We start from the raw sequence: 25,423 nt of genomic DNA, 5'->3' as shown, positions 1-25,423 counted from the left end.
GCATCCAACTCTTAATGTTGATTCAGGTCACAATCTCAGGGTTGTGAATAGAATCCCAAGTCAGGCTCTACACTCAATGGGAAGTCTGCTTGAGATTCTCTCTCCCCCCATCCTTCTGCCCCTCCCCCCATGCTTTCTTTCTCTCTTTCTCTCTCTCTAATAAATCAATCATTTTTTTTAAAAATAGCATTATAGCCTTAAATCTCGAGCCCAGTAAACTCCAAACTACTTACCTGACAACTCTTTGGATCACAACTAAGCATCCCAAGCTCTACTTGTTCTAAAACTGAACTCCTGACCACTACCACTACCAGCACCAATCAAACCTGATCTTCCCAAAGTCCTCTTCTCCAGGAAATATCACCCCCATTCTTCCAGAAACCATGAAGTCATCCTTGAGTCCTCTCTAACACTAAGTTCCAATATATTTTGTCTGTTCTACTTTCATAATGTACCCAACATAACCATATCTCCCTTCCATCAGCTGCTATCACAATTAGCTGATTGCTTGACCCCCTTGACTGCTCTCCCTGCGACTACTCTCTGCCCTCTATTAACTATTCTCAATCTGGCATTTATAATTGATCTTACCCTACTGCTACTCAAATCCTTCCAATGGGTCCCCAACATGCTCAGAATAAAAGCCAAAGTCCCCACACAACCAGGCCTCCCCTGCTAATCCTCTGATGTCAATACCTTCCTGGCCACTGCTTCAACTCTGAAACCTCCATTCCTCACCATGCCAAGATCCCATCTAAAGAGCCTTTGACATTTTCTATTTACCACAAAGCTGATTCCATAGCTATATTCAGTCCTTTTCCCAATGCCACTTCATCAGTGAAGCCTTCCAAATGTGACCTTACTCAGCTTAATATTTTTCTATAATGCTTATCAACATCTGACATGCTATATATTTCCTTGTTTGTGTGCCTCCCCTCACTAAAATGTAAGCTCCGCATACCAAGCAGGGGTTTTTGTTATTGTTGTTCACAGCTGTATCCTCAAAGGCTAAAACAGTGGATGGCACACAGTAGATCCTTGATAAACACTTGTTGAATTATCTAATCTCTATTACAAGGATTCATAAAGTAGTGAATGTTTACTAATACCCAAGGTACAAATATTTCTACAGTGAGATCCACTGGAAAAGGAAAAATAAAAAATATCTGCTTCATACAAAAGGTTCCTAAAGCCTTCCTGATCCTCAGAGGCTTTCTATGCAGCCACATCTTAATGTCTGCAAAGCGTCTTTCCCTATGTTTGTTAGAAAAATCAGTTACACCACACAGGGAATATTTTAGCAATAAGAAAATATTTTTCTAGGGCACCTGGGTGGCTCGGTCAGTTAAGCATCGACTCTTGACTTTTTGGCTCAGGTCATGATCTCAGAGTCCTGAGACTGTGCTCCACATTGGGCTCCATCCTGGGTGTGAAGCCTCCTTAATATTCTCTCTCTCCCTCTGCCCCTCTGCCCACTCCCCAAGTGCCCACATGTGCACTCACACTCTCTCTCTCTTTTAAAAAAAAAAGAAAGAAAAACCTGAGAACATATCTACAAAACAATGGTGAAATCTGGAGAAAATATAATTTTTTTACAATTTTTAGAATATATTCATTTGTTATGTAAGTAGGGAAAATACAGACCTCTAATGTTATATAAATTTAATTAGCATTTTAAAATATACATATTTGTATTTAGCTTAAACAGAATGAGTAATGAGGGGTGCCTGGGTGGCTCAGTGGGTCAAGACTCTGCCTTCGCCTCACGTCATGATCCCAGGGTCTTGGGATCAAGCCCCACATCCAGCTCTCTGCTCAGCAGGAAGCCTGCTCCCTCCTCTCTCTCTGCCTGCTGCTCTGCCTACTTGTGATCTCTCTCTCTCAGTCATATAAATAAATAAAATCTTTAAAAAAAAAAAAAAAGAATGAGTAATGATTCTGCTTCAAATAAAAATTATTTTATAAAACTTAGCAATGTTGGGGCACCTGGGTGGCTCAGTGGGTTAAAGCCTCTGCTTTCAGCTCGCATCGGGCTCTCTGCTCCGCAGGAAGCCTGCTCCCCTTCCTCTCTCTCTGCCGGCGCCTCTGCCTACTTATGATCTCTGCCTGTCAAATAAATAAATAAATAAACTTTCCAAAAGAAAAAAAAAAAACTTAGCAATGTTACAAGTGGCATTCATCTGATACAGGACTTGTATCCAGAATATATAAACAACTCTCACAATTCAAGGAAAACCAGCTAAATTTTCAAAATGCTAATAAATGCAATGTGGTATCCTTGACTGGATCCTGAATAGGGGGGGAAAAAAAAAAACAGTTGTGGAAAAACTGGTTAAATGCAAATAAAGTTTATAGTTGGATAAACACTATTGCTCCAATATTAATCTTCCAGTTTTGACAAATACACCATGGTTCTCTAAACTAGTAACAGCAGAAAAACCTGACAGGTACACATGGGAACGCTCTACTATTGTGCAAACTTTCATGTAAATCTAAAATTATTTCAAAATAAAAAGTTAAATGTAGGGGGCAAAATATTTGCAGAGACCTTCACCAAAGATATGTGGATGGCAAATAAGTATAGAAAAACATTCTCATCATTATTATTAAGGAAATAAAAACACATTCATGAATATTTATAGCAGCATATTCAAGGCAGAAACAACCCAAACATCCATCAGCTAATGAATGGATTAACAAAATATGTTATATCCATATAATGAAATATTATTTGGCCGTAAAAAGAATGAAGGAAATACTGATACACACAACATGGATAAACCTTAAAAACATTATGCTGATTGAAAGAAGGCAATTACCAAAAAACCACATACTATTCCGTTCATATGAAATGTCTGCAATAGGAAAATTTATAGAGACAGAAAGTAGATCCAAGGTTGCGGAGGATGGGGTAGAGGGGAGGACAAAAGATAACAGCTAAAGAGTGCAAGGATTTTTTTTTCACTGAAGTCATGACCATGTTCTAAAACTGACTGTGATAATAGCTGCACCTATCAGAAAATATACTAAAAAGCATTGCTTATATACCTAAAATGGGTAAATTGTATGGTATGTGAATTATAGCTTAATAAAGCTGTTTTTTAAAGAGTAAGTAGACATCAATACCATCAATACATGCCTATTAGATAGTTTAATAAATAAAACCAACAAATCCAAGTACTGACTAGGGTCAGACACTGGAACTTTCATACGTTGCTGATAGAAATACAATCTGAGGGGCGCCTGGGTGGCTCAGTTGGTTAAGCAGCTGCCTTCAGCTCAGGTCATCATCCCAGCGTAATGGGATCGAGTCCCACATCGGGCTCCTTGTTCCGCAGGGAGCCTGCTTCTCCCTCTGACTCTGCCTGCCACTCTGTCTGCCTGTGCTTACTCTCACTCGCTCTCTCTCTGACAAATAAATAAATAAAATCTTAAAAAAAAAAAAAAAGAAATACAATCTGATACAGCTGTTTTGGAAAATAGTTTGTCAGTTTCTCATAAAGTTAAACTTAAACTTACCATATATCTCAACAATCCCACACTTAGGTAACTGTCAGGAAAAACTGAAATATATGTCCACAAAAATTCTTATACACAAATGTTTGCAGCAGCTTTATTCAGAATTGCCAAAAACAGGAAGCAACTCAAATACGTATTAGTTGGGGGACAAATTTTAGGACATTCATATAATAAAATACTTCTCAGCAAAGAAAAGAAAAAAATATGGTATGTGGCATATGATATATGCCACAGCATGACTGAATCTCAAAGGCATTATGCTTAATGAAAAAAAAGCCATATAAAAAGAGCACATACTACATGATTCCATGCATAAGATATTCTGAAAAAGGCAAAACTGCAGGAATAGAAATCAGATCAATAACTGTTAGACTCAGGGCTAGTCAGAGGAGGCGGACTACAAAAAGAGACAAGAGAACTTTCCAGGAGGATGTCTTTATTTTTATCACTGCGGGGACAGTGATGATGTGACCGTATGAATGTTAAAACACACTGAATTTTATACTTCAAAAGGTTAAATCTTACTATGTATAAACTATACCTGACTTTTGAAAAAGTTGCAACTAACTTAACAGCAACTTAATTTTTTTTTTAATTCCTAATACAATGCTAGTAGGTAGTGTAAACTACTACTACAATAACTACCAAAATTAGAAATGTAAGCACCCTTGGCCCAGCAGAAATAGACCAGCTCACACATGTAAGGGATACTCTTTACAGAACTATGAATACTCTGAAATAGTTAAGCGCACATAAAAAGATAGATACACACACACACACACACAGAGGAGCTCCTCATGTCCTGTTCTAGAAATATCCCCATACTGTATTTTTATTTAATAAATTTACATAAATTTAGTAAAATTATATAAATAAGCAAGGGACAGATGTATAGACATAATTTAGGGGTGGGAAAATACACTTTGAATGGGCCTGTATATGGTTTTAAAAAAATCTTTGGAAGAATAAATAAGCAACCAGAATCACCCATTATCATTAGGGCATTAGGAACTGAGCCGATATGAAACAGAAGAGAAAGTAAGAGTCTCCACTGTGTACCTTTTTATACTTTTTAATGTATGAGCCATGAAAAAAAAAACTAAATAATATTGAAAACACTGATTTTAAAAATATATAGTTTACATACAAATTATAAACATTTTTGGAACACTAAAAACATTCCAGAGACAGACAACATTATCATGTACACTTACAATGCAAGTTAACTTTCAATTACCAGAAGATAATGAGCAATTCACATAGAAGACTATGTACTTAACCTTTCTTTTTGACTCCAGTACCCTACAAAAATAGAAGAAAACAAGGAGTATAAGAAATAGAGAACAGAGAATGTTTTGGAAGGCTGAAGAGATAAAAAATGATTACCCTCTAAGAAGATGAAGCTGAATAAACACTATGAACATTTCTTTCTCGGTTTTTTTGGTTGGCTTTTTGTTTGTTTGTTTGTTTGTTTTTGTTTTTTAAGATTTTATTTATTTATTTGACAGAGAGACTAAGGGAGCACAAGCAGGGGCAACAGTGGGGAGAAAGAGAGGTAGAAGCAGACTCCCCACCAAGCAGGGAACCTGATATGGGGCTCGATTTCAGGACCCTAGGATTATGACCTGAGCTGAAGGCAGATGTCTAACCATCTGAGCCACTTGGGAGCCTCACTAAGAACATTTCTATTTCTATTTGGAAGTAAGGAGTTCTGATACTATGTACATTGCAATAATGTTTTCATTAGTGTTTTCTACAAAGTTTCACTTTATGCTGGCAAGACACTTGCAAATCTGGAGTGGTATCTCCCTCCCACACCAGGATTAGAGCAAATGCTCTCAACTAAATAATTTCATTTCCAATCCCCAAATCCCATTGGAATGGTCTTTTCTTTAATATATTTGATATCATTTATTACCACAGATGTACAAGTTATATTAACTAATTAAAAATTATTTGTGTAATTGCAAAGAAATTAACAGCCTCTGAAGACAACCCCATAGCACACTACAAAGAGGAAAGATGATAAACCCAAGCAAGTTTGTATAGATGGGAGATGAAGAAAGGCAAACAGTTTAATAAAAAGTAAACAGCTGTATCTTTGAGTCCAATTTCAAGATTTAGATAATATGCCTACAGTCATTTTAAATTAAGATAAAGTAGGAGTAAAAATAATTCTTGACTGCAAATAAATGGAAATTAGGGTATCTCTGAGTATAACACAAAGTTGCTTGATTGAGCAGAGCACCCAGCATGCACCAGGTACTGGGGCCTGATATATCCCACAAGCTTATAGAACTCAATAATTTTACTTTGTTTTGTCTTGTTCGTGCATAATGCAAGCCTAATTCAGGAAGAAAATTTTATCTGAACTTTTCACCTTCCTCCAAATTTCTTGAAAACCAGAAAAAAGTTTCCAAAACAGACACAGTTTCCAAAAAGTTATGAGGCTGGAAAACTGAAGACAACAACCCAGACAAATATCTTTCTTGAAGCAAAACTGTATGACTCAGAAAAACCTTATTGGATAAACACTAATAGATAAACAAAATAAATAATACATATTATAGCCAGTGTCTTTAATATGTGTTGTAAAAATTTATGTTGATAATAGTATTATGGAATAAAATTTATTTTCTCCTTTCAGAGTTCATTTGTAATCACAAAGAACTACTTTATTAGAATGATTAAAAGCCCTAGTCCTTGTCTGGTTATACATAGGAAGAAAAAGTAAAAGATTGACAAGGTAGCTTTATTTTTGCTATTTTAAATAATAGGAAGACTAGGCTGGGGTGAGTCCACTGCTCCTCACTTCTATGTGTAAAAAGACACTTCTTCAATAATATGACTACAGGCTTGCAATTATAGAAGACTTATTAAATCCTTGAACCCTAAAATCAGTTGGAAGTTCTCACTGAGGGCCCAAAAGACAACCCAGGAAAGAAAAACTTAATGTGTTTAATACCACTGCGGGGGGGGGGGGGGGGGTAAAATAGTAATAACCCATATTCTGTGCCCCAACCTCTGTTCAAACTCCTCTTTAGCTTTCCAGACAAGTCAAATTTCCTCATTTATTTTATCCTCACAGAATTTGGTCAAAGGACTTTAAGATGTTACTCCTTTTTTGCTGTTGTTTTATTTTGATTCCAGTATAAACAGTGTTAAGTTAGTAAGACATTATTTTTAACATCTTCCTAATATAAAATGCAAAAACAGTCATATATCATGCTTTTTACACAGTAAATGATCATTCAGGACAGTCACAAAAGAGAAAATATTATAGTCATTCATTCCGAGTATGGTCCTGAGCCATTGCTGGTCCTTCTTCCAACCATGTTTGTCTGTTTCATTTTGAACTGATACAGATCCACCTCCATGTAATTTCTAGTCTAGTGCACCCAGTCTAGTTGAAGGGTGAGCCTTAAGCCTGTCAAAAGCCTTGGGTGTCCTCCATGACCTTCACGTTCATCCTAACACTACAAAATTATTTGTCTTCAAGCACTATCTTAACTCACTGCCTGGATTCGAAAGCTTCCAATGATTCCCCACTGCACGCTGAGCACACTAGAAATTCTTAACGTACCATGATTAAATGTTTCAAACCTCTAAACAAACCAGAAGGCAGTGAAACACACATATTTTTGTAACCACTAGGGCAGACAGCAAGATATTTCTTATGGAGTATATGCAAAATATTAGGAATTAACACTTCCAGTATAACAAAAGAGAAATATGTAATTAAATGTTCCATCACAAAAGCAGAAAACAGCCTTGCTAAGAATTAGTGAGTAAATTTATCCCACAAGCAGCTAACTTTCTAAATACTCAGTCTGAATGGTTCTTTTACTTTTATTGTTGGCAAAATAAACAGCTAAAATAAGTTACTTACGAAGGTGTTTAAGAAAGAGAACACAAAGCTCATGGAGTAATAGATCTGAAAATCAGTGTTTTCATTTCCTGTGTTATTGAATACACCACCTTCATTCACTAATAGTACAGCATTTATTTCTAAGATAACAAATTTGTTTTCTGTCGAATTAAAAAAAAAAACTTTCACCAAATTATCATACAATAAATGAAAATATGACATGTGCCAAGAAAACTGATTTACAATATAGGGCCCTTTAAAAAGTTCCTAAAGTTCTCATTTTATGAACTGACTAGTAATAGACCATAGAAGAGCAACTGTAACATTCATAATTGCAATCACTGAAGAGTTCAAGCAATTTACAGACATTTTCTAATAATCAATGTACACATAAATAAATTCTGAGTTAGAAAAATATGGAGTGAGAAAGTAAAATAATGGTCAGGTGACTTAATGTTCTGACCAATTTGATACACCTTTCCAGCCTCTCTTCATTCTGAGGTTTTCTAAACTGTAGAGCAGACCATTTAAGAAAGTTTATTATTTATTTGAATCTGCTCAGAACTACATCATAAACAATTCCAAAAGAACTCTGCAGTTATCCCTGAGAAAAATATACATTTCAATTTAAGGCAATAATTAGAAACAAAGACATTTTTGCTGACTATATTGCTATATTTTTAATAAAAGCAGCCCCACAAAATTATAAAACACACTCTTTTAGCAAAGTTAGGTCCACTTTTCACCTTATCAAGTATTAAAAAGAATCTCTCCACTTCTCGGAGGTTTAATTGGTAAAAGTACTAAATAGTCACCCCACACCCACACTCTTCCAAAAGTATCTGCATTTTAACCTAGATGGAGGTCTAAGAGAAAGGACAAGTTTTTTCTGTAAAAAGCCAAATAATAAAAGGTTTTACGCTTTGCAGGCAACACTGTCTCTGTCAACTACAAAACTCAGCCTTGATAGCATGAAAGCAGCCAGAGACAATATATAAAGAATGAGCACGGCTGTGTTCCAATAAAACTTTACCAACAAAAACAGGCTATAGGTTGAATTTGGACCAAGAGCAATAATTTCCTCACCCTGATGTAGATGATTAAATTTTCAAGTTTGCTGGCTTTGTCTCTAGTAACAGAAATTCACTCAAATACTCTTGTTTACTTCTACTCAGGAGTCCAAACTAGATCAGGAATTTAACATTTTTTTAAGTGGTGAATCTTTTTCTAATAAAATTAAGTGTGAAGCGAGTTTAGATTTCCAGGCCTCCCCAAAGACCCCTGAGAAGCCTCCCAGGACCCATATACAGGTCTGTGGGACAATGACCAGCTGATCTCTAAGGTTCCACTCAATACCAAGAACCAATATTGACATGTTTTCCTCACTGTCACCTCAGGCATCAGCAGAAGATGAGGGCAGTATTCTATGGATTAAGGGCCTTCCAGATACTCCAGAAATAACACTATCCCCTTCCATAAAGAAGAGCAGTTACATGTCAAAATTAAAAACAAAGAACTGGTAAAAAAAAAAAAAAAAAAAAAAAGTGGAAGACACTGAAGTGAAAGTTTAAAAAAAAACTACCTATGTATTTAATTAATATGTCTCTTGCTAAAAATCTATAAAAAAATACTTACAATAAGTTTTATTACAGCTTACTTCAAGTTTTTTTTACATAATCAGTAAGTTGAACAAGACTTCAATGGAGTATATTTAATCTATTCTTGACATCATCCCTTAAGAAGTTAAAATATTTGCATATTTGCAAAAAATAGTATTATCTATTAAAATAGGTCAAGGCTAGGATCTCTCCTTAGTAACAGCAAATTAATTTTAGATACTAGATTCAAATTTAATTTTATAACTTAACTGTCATTAATTTAAATTACTGTTCCTGATGAGAGTCAAAAATCTCAAAGTAATAAAAAATTTGCATAATAGGACAAATATGTCACAGAAGCCCAGAGAGAGAATTTATACCCTGTGTTAAATGCCAGTGAAAACATCACATAAATGACAGTTTAAAATACTAGCACCAAAGTGATTAAACTCATAGCGGGGCAACTGCCTGACACTCAATAAAAATAACTTCATTCCACAAAGGTACATGTTTCTATAAAATAGGAGGACTTCAGTGTTACAGAAACGGAACCAAAAATTACTACTCCTTTTCAGTTTTTCATTCAACTTGCTATTAATATAGAGGTATATAATTACTTCTTCCCCTGTATCTCAAACTCTTAAGAAAGATCAAGTCATTAAACATTTATTAGCTCAAACTCTGCACCAACGGGTACACCAAGTCCTGAGCTTTAATGATGGATAGTTAAGTCCCAAACAAGCAAACTCTCCAGTGACGTTGACAAACACCATGCAAGCTAATCCATACTAAATGAAATCAGGATCCTAACTCAGACTCCAATTTCAGGCTTTTATTATACACTCATCTCACCCAAACAAGTAAGTTATGAAAACATAGACTATTTTTAAATGACAAAAAGCCAAGACTCTTTCCAATAACATCTCTATCCAATAGCTTCTGATAGCAAATTGTTTAACTGACCTCACTACACACAAGCACCATGAATCTATATAAATCTTGAATGCTACCATAAAAAGCCCATAACTAAACACCACAATTGCTCTAAGACAGGACACAGTGCATACTTAAAGTCTTAGTATCGAAGCTAGTTTTGTATAACATCCATTATCAAACCATTTTTCTTAAAGACATAAGTTTATGATATAAGTATGGATTCAACAAAGTACAGAAAAGTATTTAAACAGCTATCTTTTACAAATATTTTATATACAAACATATATGTATTTATAAAGTGATGACTCAACTTCTAGGAGGAATTAAAATTGCAAACTTAAAGTCACAAAAACATGACAAAGTATTTACTACACATAGTAATATAAGAACACACATTAATGGAGCACTTTAAAATATGAAATAAAATTTCTGACATTTTAAAAAGAGTAAATGTGAAGGAAAAGTGACAAATTAAAAATATAAGCCTACATTTAACTTTAAATCAGTATGTAAATCAACAGTTACCACTTAAAAATAATTATATTTAAAAGATTACATTAATATTCAATAAATAAATTTTTATATATTTATATTTACATATAATGCTCACCCACTGGTATTTTTAACTCTATTTTCAGATAAGAGCTTGCAGTTCAGAAAATAACCATATACCTAATAAGTGAACCATGAAATTAAATATATCTGTATGATTCTATAATTGTAGCTATAATAATGTAGCTGTATATGCCAGTAAGACTTTCAAAGAGGACTCCTGAGAATCACTGCATCAACTTACTACAATAATCCGTTTCCTATGCAAAGTAAGTTGGACAAATGCTATCAACTCACAGCACTCATTCATCTTAATCTCTCTCTTTCCTGCCTTTCTGTAAATACGGAGGTTTAAAAGCATAATACTCGACCTGTACCCCTGGGGCAAATAATGCATTATATGTTAATTAAAAATTTTTTAAATTTTTTAAAAATTACATTAAAAAAGTTTTTTAACCAAAAAATAAAATAAAATGAAAGCGTAATACTCGAATTTCCAGCTTCCTTTGCCACTAGGAGTCACATGACACAGTTCTGGCCAGGATAAACACCTGGTAAAGGTTTTCCTACAAAATAAAAGATGCACTCTTACCAAGAAAACATTCTCTTCTCTTCTGGTTGGTGGTGCAGCAGTTATCTTGGACTTCGAAAACTAAACTGAGCCAGTTTCCTTAATAGTACCCTTGAGCATCTACACCAGTCTTAACACTACCTACCCTTGGATTTCTTCTTGTGTGAGGAAAATAAGCCCATGGCTAAGCCTATATGTATAGTTTCTGGTAACCTGTAGACTAATGCAATCCTAACACAATTTATGCTATATGAATCAAGCCTATGAAATCGACTCATGTTATAAATCACGTTGTGAATTAGCCATAAGGCATAGTAATGATGAAAAATTAAGGGAAAAAGATCAGATAGTAAATGAATTCCCAATTATTGAAAAATAATAATAAACATGAAAATATTAAACTATTAGCTATTATTCTTAACTATTCATTAAATTATTTATGCCAAAGACTTACAGAACTTTAATACACATGAACACATTTAATCTTCACAGTGAGGTAATATTACCATACACAGCCCTTGTAAAATTTTCATCAATCCTTGACAAAAACAATAATACAATACAACAAAGGTAAATTTACTTATTCTAAGGTTTTCTATTTTTATGATATTAAAATGTTCTTTCTTTTATGAAATGAGAATAGTGGAGAATGAGTTTATATTCATTTTAACATACTTAGTTGGCAAAATGAGTGACAAATTAATGTCAGTGCCCCAGTGTTTTATGAAATTTTAATAGTCCATGGAACCTTAAGGCCTGAAACCCACTAAAGTTAAATAACCTCCCAAGACCAAAAAGAAGGTTGTTTGACACCAAAGCCCAAGATCATACATAACGACTAGGTTACATAAAGGAAATACACTAAATGAACTCAAAAAAACTATTCTGTGAACACAATTAAAGATATAAATGTTTAAGTATGAAAGAAAATAGCCCAGAATATATAAAGTAGGAACAAGGACTTCTAAAGTGAAATGACTTTATCATGTTACCTCCCAGTTTTCTCTGTATAATGTAGATTTAAACCATACCAAAGAAAATGGAATCAAGACAAGAATTCCCACTCATCTTAATCATTAGGTTTGGAGATTCATACTGGGAAGAACCTTTCGATCTCTTCCTATATTGTCTGCCTCTAAAAGAAGTTTGTCATTTCCCAAATAAAAGGAGTAGGAGCAGATACGCAGATAAAATTTACCCCCTAAAGTCTGCTCCTCCATTTCTTCCAGTTTGACAAAAGTAGGGGGATCAAACATGAACAAAGGTTAGAAACAAAACTGAAAGGCAGTCAAATTCTCTGTACCTCAATTCTTGGCATTTTATGCTACTGTATTTCATCATTTTAAACTCTTAACTTTTAAAACTCATCTCTAGTTGTTTGAAAATATAAAAAATTGATCAGTTTCTTAATAGTACAAATAATGGTTTATGTCTTTTTAATTGAAAATAGCAAATACTTTCAGACTTAAAATTATTTTGTTTTGTTTCGGGTTTTTTTGTTTTTGTTTTTTCTGGTCCAGGACTTAATCCAGAACCTCACATCTCACATTTCCTTAATCTCCACCTATAACAATTGTTCAGCATGTCATCCTTTCACAAACTGGACACTTTTGAGTACAGTTATTTTGTGGAATGTCCTAAAACTTGAGTTTGTCTAGTATTTTCTGACATTAAGGTCAAAGTATTTTTAGTAAGAATACTACCACAGATGTGCCCTTCTCCACACAGCATGATGTTGATTATGTCTTATCATTGGTGTTAAGAAGAAACAAGCAGAGAAAGACAACTATCATATGATCTTCCTGATATGAGGAAGTGGTGATGCAACATGGAGGCTTAAGTGGGTAGAAGAATAAATGAAACAAGATGGGATTGGGAGGGAGACAAACCATAAGTGACTCTTAATCTCACAAAACAAACTGAGGGTTGCCGGGGGGAGGGGGTTGGGGAGAAGGGGGTGGGATTATGGACATTGGGGAGGGTATGTGATTTGGTGAGTGCTGTGAAGTGTGTAAACCTGGTGATTCACAGACCTGGGGATAAAAATATATGTTTATAAAAAATATATGTTTATAAAAAATAAAAAATTAAAAAAAAAAAAAATTAAAAAAAAAAAAAAAAAAAAGAAGAAGAAACAACAGAAGTGTGTAAGCCTGACGATTCATAGACCTGTACTCCTGGGGCAAATAATTCATTATATGTTAATTTAAGAAGAAGAAGAAGAAGAAGAAACAGGCCCAAAGTGGAGTCACTTGTGCTAAACCCATGTAAGCAAACCAAGGCTTCATAATTATCTAACAGCAGCTTCAACCTTCTCCAGGAATTTAGTCGTAACTGGTTAACACCGGTGAGGTAGTTCGCCACACAGACCCTTTCCATCCCCCAAAACGAAGATGAAGTAATCTGTTCTTTCATTTACCCTTCTCCCTTCAACCTTACATTTTCTAGCTTCTGCAAGCTCCTTCCTGTTTGCTAGACGGGATGCTACCCAATTCATGAATCACCCAATAAAGCCAATTATATCCTCAAATTTACTCAGCTGAACTTTGTTTTTTGACAGTGGTGATAGAACTTTGATTCACCTGGTTCATTTGGTGTCTAGTAGTCTTTCTCACTATAAAGGCATTGATTTCTCCTTTATACTTAATCAATCTCAGGGAGAGACTTTGAGACTATGCAAATACTCTGATGATATCTGATATATACATATATGCTTTTTTTAAAGATTTATTTGAGAGACTGCATATGCACACACATGAGCGCTAAGAGGGGCAAAGGGAAAGAACCTCATGCACACTCCCCTCTGAGTGTGAAGCCCAATCCACAGACCCAGGTGCCCCTCTGATATATATTTTTCATATTTTCACCCACTAATTTGACATCAACTGTGTATTCATGCTTACAACAATTATTGCTGCAATGTTTGCCTACTGATGATTTTCTATTTCCATCATTCCTTCTAAATATTTTTATCAGTTTGTTTTAATTTATTTATTTTTGTGCATGCATGGGGGGAGAGGGAGAGAGAGAGAACGAGACACCCTACTGAGCAGGGAGCCTGATGTAGACTCCATCCCAGGACTCTGGGATCATGACCTGAGCCGAATGCAGAAGGCAGACGTTTAACTGACTGAGCCACGCAGGCCCCCCCCCCCCGTCTCATTGTTTTTTAAATTGGAATTCTACAATAAAAAAGAGCTGCCTCTTCTCCCTCATATATCTATGTATTCAATTATTTATTTTGTTCAAGTGGTTCCTGATTTGACCATTGGGACTCCTTTATAAAGATACTCATTAGACTTTCTTCTGAACTGAAAAACATGTCACTTTAGTTAGGGAAGATCAAATTATTTTTTAAAATGAGGGATCATTGATGGCTAAGGCTAGCTTTACCACTTCCATTATTACCAAAAAACATTTTTTAATGGAAGAAACTATATATATAGAAATATCCTAAATGTGTTGTACTATCGTAACTCTTGCTCATCCAAGACCTTATTCTTTGGTCATTATTTTTTACATATCATCACAAAATTTTCTCACCACTGTCACTATTTAAATCCACTTTATCTTGCACTTCCCAATCCTCAGATATTACTGGTATTTCAAGAACACAGCCCAAACCACTCAGTGACAATAGTAGTTCATTTTATCCATATTAATTATGCTAAGTGGGGGGAAAAAAAGTCAATCGCAAAGGTCAAATATTGTATGATTCCACCTATATAACATTTTTGAAATAACAAAATTGTACCAATGGAGAACAGACTAGTCCACGCCAGAGGTAGGGTCAGGGAATGTCTGTGTCCACAAAAGAGCAACAAAGAGGAATTCTTATGGTGATGGGATTATTCTGCATCTTGACTGTATGAATGCCCGTGTCCTTACTGCAATATTCTAGTTTCTCAAAATGTTATTAAATGGGGAAAACTGGGTAAAGGTACCACAGGACCTCTGCATTAATTCTCACAACTACATGTGAATCTACAATTAGCTCAAACTAAAAGGTTTATTGAAATAACAAGAAAAAAAGTTTTGAAAAGAATGACTACTCAGGAGAAATCATATTATCATCACCGTGCCTCACCCCTTTAGAAGATCTACGGATTGCTAGGCAGCTTCTCAGAAAGTTACTATCAGGCCTCTTCAGAATAACCAGCTGATGGCTAATTCTTTAGGGTCTCTTCTGAGTAGCTTTTCTGTTGGGTAGGAACAAACACTAAGAGCTTAGAGAAGAACAGGAAGATGCTAAGGGTCAATTATTATTATGGTGAGTGTTGATCTGTCAACTTAAACTACCACAGTTAATAGGATCAAAATACACACTTTTATTTCAATTCATTTAGCTCATATTAAATATTTGAAAAATCCAAAACATCCACAATTTATGATTTTCAACTTTTAAGAGTTCAAAACTACAGCAAGAACAAAGAGGGTTTAGTTCCAATGACAAAACAAAGCTCCCCTTCAAGTCACTAACACCAACTCCTCTAAAACACTTTTTATGCATAAGGATATGAAAGCACAGAAATGGTGGACCCAAGAGAATTTAAAATTCAAGGACTAAACTTTCCATTCCATAAAAATCCCATCACAACCACACTAAAGGTAAACCCTTTCACAGACTGAAGAAGAAAAGGAAACACCTGAGTACAGCAAGAAACACCTAGGGTAAATAGTTCAGTAAGTAGCAGCTAATTAGTACATGAAAGCAGAGGTGTTTTTTTTTTTCCTGAAAAGATAAAAATCCTAACATAAATAAAGTAGTCATCAGCTTGTTTTTCTCCCCACAAAGGCTGATATTGTAACTACTGAACATATTTTGACTAACTATACATGTTCAATCTCTGACAAAGCTACAAAAGATCAACAGTAATAGGTACTACAATTTGCTTCTCCTTCCTAACTTACCAACATTAACTAATCTAGCTAAACAAAAATGGTATGGGGAATATACCATCCCAAGTGTTCTCAAACACTCACTATACTCATTACACTGTGCTATCCTAAGTCACCTGTGAGTTTTTGTATATATAAATTCATTTTTCCTGCTTAAATTCAGATACTCCTCAACTCTTCCAAAGGACAGAATGCTTAAAAATCACATTACAGGATGCCCAGGTGGCTCAGTTGGTAAGCATCAGGTCATGATCCCAAGGTCTGGGGATTGAGCCCTGCATCAGGCTCCTTGCTCAACAGGGAGCCTACTTCTCCCTCTCCCTCTGCCTGCCACTTCTCTGGCTAGTGTGCGCTCTCTATTTCTCTAACAAATAAATAAATAAAATCTAAATTTTAAAAAAGGACAATCCTCTCGGGCCCCCTTCCTCCTCAAGAGCTTTGTACTATCACTTTGCCATCGCTCAATAAAACTTGCTTTGCTGCCCACTTTAAAAAAAATCACATTACAAACTAAGAAATAATAACATATTTGACAGATATTTCATATTAGGTTCCAAAATGTAGCCATAAAAGATACCAAAGCTTAAGGAAAAAACAGTGTAAGATTTAAAAAAAATTAATAAAAGCTATTCGAGTTTTTCCTATGAACTAGGAAATGTCCATCATAATCACTTGCCATGATCAGACTGTAACTGACATAACGTGCACAGTTTGATACAATGAGTAGCTAATATAAATGTGCATACATTCGGCCAACCTGTCTAATAAATCCCACTACTATAAAAATTCCAGTCTATCTCCACTGTGTAACTTGGGCTCCCAACTATCAAACCTGAAGACCAGACATCAGTCTTTAACAGATTTCTTGGTCTCCTCTTACTCTCCTTCAAACCACAACCTTCTGTACTCTAGTGGAATCACTCCTCATCTCCTACTCACTCGCTTGACTCCAACCAAACACATAGAATGAAGGTCTACACCTATTTTCTTACAACAATGTGTGCTACTCCTGGAATATCCTGTGTGTCCCCTCCTCCACTGGTGGGTAAATTTCCTACTCCCCTAAGACTCAATACATGATACTCTAAGTGCTGGCATAAGACATCTCATCTGGGAAGTCCACAGCCTGGACAGCTGCTATAGCACTAATGAATCACATCCTACTTAAAGGATACAATACAGTGGTGAGTTACTTGAAGGAGAGATGTTTCATTTCATCTTTGAATTCCCAAGGCCTAGTAAAAAGTATTTCATCAAAATGTGCTACAATAAAAACTACTATTAGATACTGCACTAAATAGTAACTGTACTTACTTTCACTTAATCCGAAAACAACCTCAGGAAGTTATTATCCTCATTTTGCAGATAAGAAAACTATCTGGTGCCAAAAATGGAGTGATGAGAGAGAATGGCCCATAAAATTTAGATATCAAAGAATTATCACCACATTCTCCTATCTCTTTAGCCTAGATCAAAGTTACTTCAGGTAATTACAAATCTTCACTTTAAAAAAAATTTTTTTAAATAGTAAGTTTTCAAATGAGTCAAGAAGCAGCAGTATGTGTTTTTAATGGGTTATTTTATCTTTACCTCAGATAGTTAATTTATATCTGAAGTATAACCCACTGTTACTTTATATAACTTGAATTTCAAATATCAGCAAAGGCAGACCTACTTTTATCATTTAATTCTCCCCAAAATCCACTCAGATAAAGTTGTTTTCAGGCCCACAGTAAAATTAAAAAACAAAAAACAGTGAGTTTTCTTATGATTCAAGGGATCTTTGATCTCGAAAACTAAGCTTTAAAATGATAGTATATCCTCCCTTTCTTATTAAAGGGCAAGACCATTAATAAAATGATAGTGAGCGAAGGTTTGTTTTGTTATTTTACATCCTTTCTTGAAAGGAAAAAATAAAATAAAATAAAACATGTTGGCTACCGAGTAGTCCCCCTTCCTTTTCTTAGTTTTATTTTGTTATTATCTTTTGTAACTGTTCTATTAAAGGCCAGGGCCTGGGAATAACCGCATTAAACAAGTTCACATACAACACTGCAGTTGGAGAGATTCTGAACCTCAGCCAATACATGCAAAGCTAATTATGGAACTGGTAATTACTAAATGTTTCAAAGGTTATGTTAAGGCAAGGTTATGTTAAGTTTCTACCAATATCACAAAAATGTTAATTTTTACTATAATTTCAAAGTCACGTGCTAATACAGTTGTAGTATTTCAGTTATAAATATGCACATATTTTAACCTATAAATTCAAATGCCATTGTTATGAAAGGTAAATAAATGCTTGTGAACAAATAGGAATTACTTAGTGAAACATGACTTTTTTGAAACATTCTACCTATTTATTTGACAGAGAGAGAGAGAGAGAGAGAGAGCGAGCGCGCACAAGCAGGCAGAGCAGCAGAGGAAGAGAGAAAAGCAGGCTCCCCGCTGAGCAGGGAGAAGCAGGGGAAGAGAGAGATGCAGGCTCCATCGAAGGGTCCTGGGATCATAACCCAAGCCAAAGGCAGTCACTTAACCAACTGAGCCACCCAGGTACCCCAAAACATGATTTTCTAAATGGCACAAAAATCATTCAGTTCTATTTTTTGAACAAAAACTACTTCAGAACCAAATATTTATTACTAGAGCCCCAAAATTTGCTAAAATATAATCAAAGTGTAAGTGATCAAATGAGAATAGGAAGCTGTTTATAAACAATGATAAAAAGAAATTCAAATGGAAAATCTAACTGTAATAAACAATTCTTCCACTAGATCTAAAAGTTAAATATTTACCAGAGATACTCTTTTGTGCAGATTCTCATAATTTAAAGTTCTCTGGACAAAAGGTATTTTTTCAGCTCTCTATTAATATGACTAGGTAACTTTGCAAAGAATAAAGTCTTGCACTGCTATGAGCCCTCAGCTAACAAATTCGTGAGTTAACAGCTAAATCGAAAGGTTCAAGAACCAAAAAAAATTTTTAATAGTGAAGGACAAAGTAATATTATTAACTAGGAGGAAATGAGATGAAGCTGTGTTACAGATACAATTTTTAAAAATAACTTGTTCCTAGCTAAAAACACATTAAATCAGATCTTGAAAGAAAACAATTCAGCAATAGATGCTTCACCTGAAAAACTAAAAACATGCATTTAAACACTCTACAGAAGCAGCTACAAAGGGTCTGAATTCAACAAGTTAATAAAATGGTTTAGAAAAAGCATTTTATTGTTTAAAGCCTTGGGGGATAAAGCTGTTTGCAATTTTATTTACATCTTTTACTTTACTAAATTGCTTTGGTGACCAAGCTTCTCATTCAAATGATTAAAGCATAAACCCAAATAGTTTAATAAAGCAATTACTTAAGAGTCCTGTTTTTCAACATAGGTACACAGAAAAATATCAATAGAACATTTAGTGTTCATTATTTTCAAGGGGTTTGTTATTTAGAATACAGTGCCCCATTGACTAAAATTTAGCCAGGGTTCCAGACACACATAATGTAGGGCACACATTGGATAAAAGATTTTTTTTCATCTTTTCAGGATATCAGGTAAAAGAGTGACAGCCTCTTAAATTTAGGTATGCATGATTTGGCTAAAAATTCAGGTGACTTTTTTTTTTAATTTCTCCTTACCATTCTGCCTCTCTAATGACATGGTTAAATAAAAGAGGTTCCCATTTTCCAGGTGTGCTTGAAAGCCCCCTAATTTGCAGTCTCTGTGTTTACACTAGGGCTCTCCCCACCCTCCAATTCTCTTCTAGCTAATGTCTTAGGTTACACTAGCAACATCATTATTAACTTCTAGGCAAATGATTGACCTAAATACAAAACTATGTCTTCACAAAGTTTGAGAAACTGGGAATGGTGGGGATTAAAAAAAAAAAAAAACTGAATTTAATAAAAATAATTATATATTTCCTCTATTCTTGTAAAGCATTCCTTTTGCCTGTAATGAGAATCATATGGACTCCTTTATCAAGTCTATCCTGAAAAACAGAAGGAAGCATGACAGCAAAACTTTTCTAATTCATATCCTTCTCCTTTTGATATCAAGTTTAATACATTTGCTTTCCGTATATTACAAAATTCTCTCTAGCACTGAGCAAAGATGGTACAGAAAAACTTTCAGCACTCAATATAGGGAGTGCTTACATTACAAAGCACTCAATATGAAAAGCATCTTCTACCAAAACATTTTTGAATACATTTCAAACTTTTAGAAGATTGCTTTTAACCAGCCAGGTAAGGTTGGGAAAACATTCACATTTCAAGCTATTTTCTCTTGACAACAACAATAAGCAAGCATGAGGTTTGCATTAGTAATAAACAAATGAATATCAAAGTTAATAGGGTTGACACTTAACAAGGTTTAAAATGTTTGGTAACTTTCTCTTTGTTTATTTTGCCTGTGAGTTTGGTGGGGGGAAATGTGCTGCTTTCAGATTATCAATGAAGCTTTCATGTTGTGGTGTTAGTAGTAACCGGCCCACTTCTGAATCAGGCCAAGTTCTGTGCTAGGTCATTTTTTACTCTGTTCTACACAACTGGCAGGAGAAGAGGAAAGTTTAACAGTCCATTTATTTGGCACAATCCACACGCTTTCACAGCGGAGGTTTTTGTCTTTTCCAGTCTTGTTTGGTGACCCCACCCCACCCCCCAACTGATAGTAGGTCTCAAGTATTGCTGTTCTAATTAATCAAGGGAAGGCACAGGTCCTCGCCCCATCTCCTTTAATTTCTACTAAAGGCCTATGACATTATTTTCTGACCTGCCTTGCTAGGTCCTAATATTCTCAACTTGTTTGAATTTATTTGGTACTTCACACACGGAAAGGAACTGAAATAATTCACTGAAATTTGTTTTTCCATCACACTACCACTGAGAAAGTGCATTTTCAGATGCCGAAGACTGACTGAATTGTCAATTTTAAAACAAACAGTAGAGAAGGAAGGCACACAGGAGGCAGTGCAAAGCCCAGGGACAAGATCAAAGCAGGATACTGCTTGGTTTTGATAAAAGAATCCTTTAGAATTGGAACTTTCTGGAAATATAGTGAAATGAATATTCTTGTAAAATTATCACACATCTTCCATTCTTTTGGTAAATATGTGCAACCTATGATCCCCCAGATGCGATGGCTCCATCAGGAAAAATGAAAAATCAGAAACGGTACCAGGTGCCATTCTTGGGCCTTGTCCAAAAGGCAGCCAGCGAAAGATTCTATTTTATTCTGTTCTCCCCACATTAAATAATAATAATCAACATCAGAGAAGGAGAGCACTTGGGTCTGAACAGATGGCATCCAATACCTAACAAGTAAAGCAACTCTTTCAAGCACTAGATCCTAAATGTCTCATGGTCCCATGGATCAGGAGGGCTTATTTGTCTTAAGAGGGTTGGCAGCAGGATCCCCTGTAGTCACTATCCCAACACTTAGGAATATGCGTCATTAACCAGTCAGCAACTAAGAGAAAAAAAAAATCAACCACCACATTTTTATAAAGTTTCCCCCTCTCTGGTCCAACTTGAGACGAGCAAATCCAACACCATCCGCAATTGGTCCACTTAAAGTAAGAGGATAAATAAGCCTGAAGGTAAAGGAATGTATAAAGGTTAACAAACTTATCTAATTTTGACAAGGTTGTGCAACACCAAAAGAATCCGCAGGGTGCCCTTTCCCGGGCTGTATTTGAATATGCCTGCTCTGCAGTTATGCCTGCAATTTAAACCAAAAGCACCAACCTAACTAATCAACTTTTCTTCCCCAGCACTGGAAAGCTGCAACCCTTTTTCAAAGAAGCAAAATAGGTAACTATAAAAACATCTCAATGTTTTGTTTTAGAAGGTCAACACAGATTTGTCTTTCGCAGAGCCATATAAGTTTCCTTCCCATACCTTTTCAAACACCACAGAACTCTTAAGGTAGAAGGGGCCACACACTAGAAGGACCTTTCCGTGCAGCCAAGATGGAAGGAGGAGCTGGTCAAGGCGAGGTGAGTCCCCCTTCTCCCCAGAGAGTCTAGAAGCTCCAGGGTACGACTGGGAAGAGGGGATGCTAATTAGAGAATTCCCTCCTCTGCAGGGCAAACGAAGGGATAAGGTCAGTAATGGGGTGGGCAGCAAAAAGAGTATCAAGGAGAGGGGGAAATAAACCCAGGACGACCAGGGGAAAAGATTCGGAGATGGATGCCTCTGAAAGTTGGGGGTCCTGACGGGAACAGTGGGGTGCGCGGAGCCAACTATGTCAGAAGAGGAGACAGGGACAGGAAAGGGCGCAGCCGGTGAGGCACAAATCCAGCTAAGTCCCGGCGGGTCTCACCTGGGGGGTCCTCTCGGCGGGGTTCTTCATAACCGCTTGGCGGAAGCTGTTATCCACGTAGGACGCCATCTCCCCCCCGTGGGCTCGGCCGGGGCTGCTCCGCACCCTCGTCGGCCTCCTCCCGGCCCAGCGCAGCCGCTGCCTCCGCCCTGCGCGCTCCGCCCGCCTGAGGCTAATAAGCCAAACCGCCGCGGCGGCAGCGGCGGTAGGGCCTACGGGGGTGGGGGGGGGGGGGCGGCTTTGCTGGGCCCCGCGGCCCGGAGCGCGGGACAGGCGCGCAGGAGACCCGGCAGGAGAGCGAGGCCGCGGGAAGGGGGCTGGCGGCGCGCGGCTCCGGAGACCCGCGGTCCGGAGGGTCCTTGCGGGCGCTCGGCGGCCGGGAACTCCCCTTCCTCCTCTTCTTCCTCGCCGCTCGGCCGGGAGAGGCTTCCTGGCGCGCCCGGCTCCCTCCGGGCCTGGCTCGACACGCCTCCCCCGACTCCACTCGGGGGACAGTGGCGTCTCCTCCTGGCCCCGGCGGGCCTGAGTTATTTTTAGGGAGGTACGAGCGGCAGTAAGGAAGGGAAAGGCTTGCAGGCAGACGGGGCCTCCCCTCTCCTCTCGCGCGGAGGGTCGCCCCCTCCTCTCAGGGGCTCGCGCCGCCGCCCGGGAGTCTCCGCGAAGCACTCGGCTCTCCCGCGTCCCTAGTCCTCGGGGCACTTGGGCGCCGCAGCCGCCGTCGGGACGACTGGCTCAGGTCCGGGCGCAGCGAAGCCCGATCGCCTCCGCCGCCGTCCCTGCCGCTCTTAGTCTCCGTCTATTGGGCTCGGCCGTCCCTCCCGACTGCTGCTGCATCCCCCCGGGCCGCCCCGCCGCCGCCGCCGCCGCCTCTGCTGCTCTGGCCGCCGCCGTGGGCTCCACCGCCGCCGCCTCCCCCCATCAGCGCGCCCGGAGCGGAGCTGCCCCGGCGCCGGCGCCGCTGCGGCCAGAGCACCCAGCCGGGGCTGCAGCCCTCCGGCCCAATCGCTCTCGGCAACTTTGTTCCTGGTCTGCGCGGGGCGGGGGAGGGGAAAGAGGGGGCCACGGGCTGTCCGGGTCTGGACTCCCGGCGGCGGGCGTCCGAGGGCCGAGGGCCAAGAGCCGAGAGCCGCGCACAGCCCCCTCGGAGAGAGTGTTTGGGAAGCGGCGACTCCCCCTCCGCTTCCTCCGCCTCTTCCTCCTCCTGCGCCTTCTCCGGCCGCCGGAGCCGCTCCTCAGGGAGGAAGCGGCCTCCCGGGCTTGTTGCTTTGTGCGGCAACCATGGTGAGGAGTGAGTGACAGGGCGGAGACGAGTCGGCTGGCGCCGCATCATCGAGGGGCGGGGCGGCCCCGTCGCGCTCCGTCCCGCCTCCCCGCGCTCCTGGCGCCGCCCGCCCGCCGGCCGCGCCCTCCCTCCGGAGCTGCACCTTCCTACGCAACCAGGTGAGCCGGCGCTCGGGGCCGCGAGAGGGTCTCCCCGCGCTGGGCTGAGCGGGCTAGAGCCCCGCAGCGCCTGGTTCCGAGGAAGCGACGCGAGTCCCGGTGCCCGGGTGCGAAGCGCAGGGCTCTCCTCTTCCTACCCTCCCCACCCCTTCCCTGTCTCGCGCCGTGCGGCGTCCCCACACCCCACTCGGTTCCTGGGAGACCCTGCAGAGTCCCATCGCCTCTCTCAGACTCCTCCTGGCGCCACGCCGAGGCCAAGGGGGCTGAAAGTTGACCCCGAGCAGAAGTCCAGCCCGCAAGCTTGGGCTGTAGTGGGCATTCATTTTGAACCCGAGGGTTGGCTCCGAGTTGCTTCAGAGGCGATAAATCCTCTAAGATTTTATTTTGCTTATTTGTAACTTGCTGCAGGGAAAGCTTTCCTCTCCTGCCTTCCGTGCTTACTGCCACCTTCAGACACTTTAATGACCACGAGATTAAGGACATGGAAAAGTGCCAGTTTCAACACTAGATCCAATACCACCCTCAGACAGGCAGACAGGCCAGATTTAAAGGTGATCAGTCATTAGCGAGAGACCCGGACAGCAAGGTCTGTGACATAATCAGAAACATTGGCAGATCTGGCTCTGCATCAAGGCAGAGCAAACCTCCTTCTCCAGACCCCAGATTTCCAAGCCAGACTCACTTGGTGCAAAGAACACGGTAACATAGCCCTTTAAGACGTTACCTCTCCTCCTGCTTCATTTCCCCCTCCCTCTCCCTCTCGGAGCCAGGTCAAGGTGTGTAAGGTCAGCCAAGCACAGGGGACAGTTCTGCTGTTCTGGTCCTAGGGTTTTATTTTTATCAGCCTCCTTTCCCTCCTCCCCCCTCCCTCTCTCCCTCCCCATAAGTTCATGTTTTGATGTCTATATGGAGGCTATACTTAGAGGAGGGCTGTTACTTTTAAGGCCTACTATATTGAACTTTTCAAATTTTCAAACATACTTTTTAAACATCTAGTTTATTTTGAACACTTAGAATGGTTGATTGTGAGCAAACATTTTTGGGTCCTTAGGTCACCTTTGTGTCATTAAACAGATTGTGTGGCTTCCTAGAGAAGAGACTGCCCAGCCTTGTGAAACTAGACCTGAGTTATAAATTGTATCTCTAGACCCTTTTATATTATGGGTCTATCTTGCTGAAACTACTTCCCCACATTTTTTTCACCCCTTTGTTGAGCCCCAGCATCAAATTCTCCATGACACAGACCACCACACTGAAAGCAAAGGGACACGAATAAATGCTATTACAGCTCTGTAAAGAGAGAAGAAAAAAATCAAAATCTAGTGAAGTGAAAAAATATACCTGACATCTCCATCTGGTGTCTAATAGACATCTCAGAAGTAACGTTTGCAAACCAGGGTTTAGATAGCTTATCTGAAAAGCGCCCTGACCCACAGCCTTCTTCATTCCAGTTAATGCCGTCTGTGTGGTTCCCCTTGCTCAGTGAAAAACTCTGGAGTCTTTCTTGACTCCTTCCTTTCTGTTACACCCCACAAATGTCAATAACCTGTCAACTCAACCTTCAAAGTGTTGTATCTGGAATCTACCCTCTACCTACCACCTCTACTGCCATGACCTTTGTTCAAGCTGGCATCACCCTTTGCCTGCACGTTGCAATTACCACCTCTCTGGTCTCCCTCTTTTTGTCCTTGGCTCCAGCAGTCTACTTTGAACAG

General features: G+C 38.7%; 1 protein-coding gene and 1 long non-coding RNA gene across 12 annotated transcripts in view; one reads left to right on the top strand and one right to left on the bottom strand.

Moving 5' to 3' along the window:
* RAPGEF2 (Rap guanine nucleotide exchange factor 2) overlaps positions 1-23,138 on the bottom strand; it is a 234,978-nt gene extending 211,840 nt beyond the window's left edge. For 7 of the 11 annotated variants that reach the window (XM_059174188.1, XM_059174231.1, XM_059174234.1 and 4 more), the window contains exon 1: positions 22,269-22,972. In XM_059174188.1, the coding sequence (XP_059030171.1) occupies positions 22,269-22,337 (69 nt within the window). In that variant the 5' untranslated portion in view covers positions 22,338-22,972. Of the gene's footprint in view, positions 1-22,268 lie in introns of all 11 variants that reach the window. The other 4 variants (XM_059174240.1, XM_059174248.1, XM_059174198.1 and 1 more) reach the window with 3 other exon arrangements.
* A 418-nt stretch (positions 23,139-23,556) lies between these two features.
* The window catches only part of LOC131831943 (uncharacterized), a 30,206-nt gene continuing 28,339 nt past the window's right edge, over positions 23,557-25,423 (top strand). The window contains exon 1 of the long non-coding RNA XR_009353872.1: positions 23,557-23,708. This is a non-coding gene — a long non-coding RNA (uncharacterized LOC131831943). The remainder of the gene's footprint in view (positions 23,709-25,423) is intronic.

This window comes from Mustela lutreola, chromosome 1 (genome assembly GCF_030435805.1).
Source record: "Mustela lutreola isolate mMusLut2 chromosome 1, mMusLut2.pri, whole genome shotgun sequence".
In the NCBI taxonomy this organism is placed as follows: Eukaryota; Metazoa; Chordata; class Mammalia; order Carnivora; family Mustelidae; genus Mustela; species Mustela lutreola.
The sequence above is the reverse complement of the archived record's forward strand: the minus strand, read 5'-3'. Positions and strand labels throughout refer to the sequence as shown.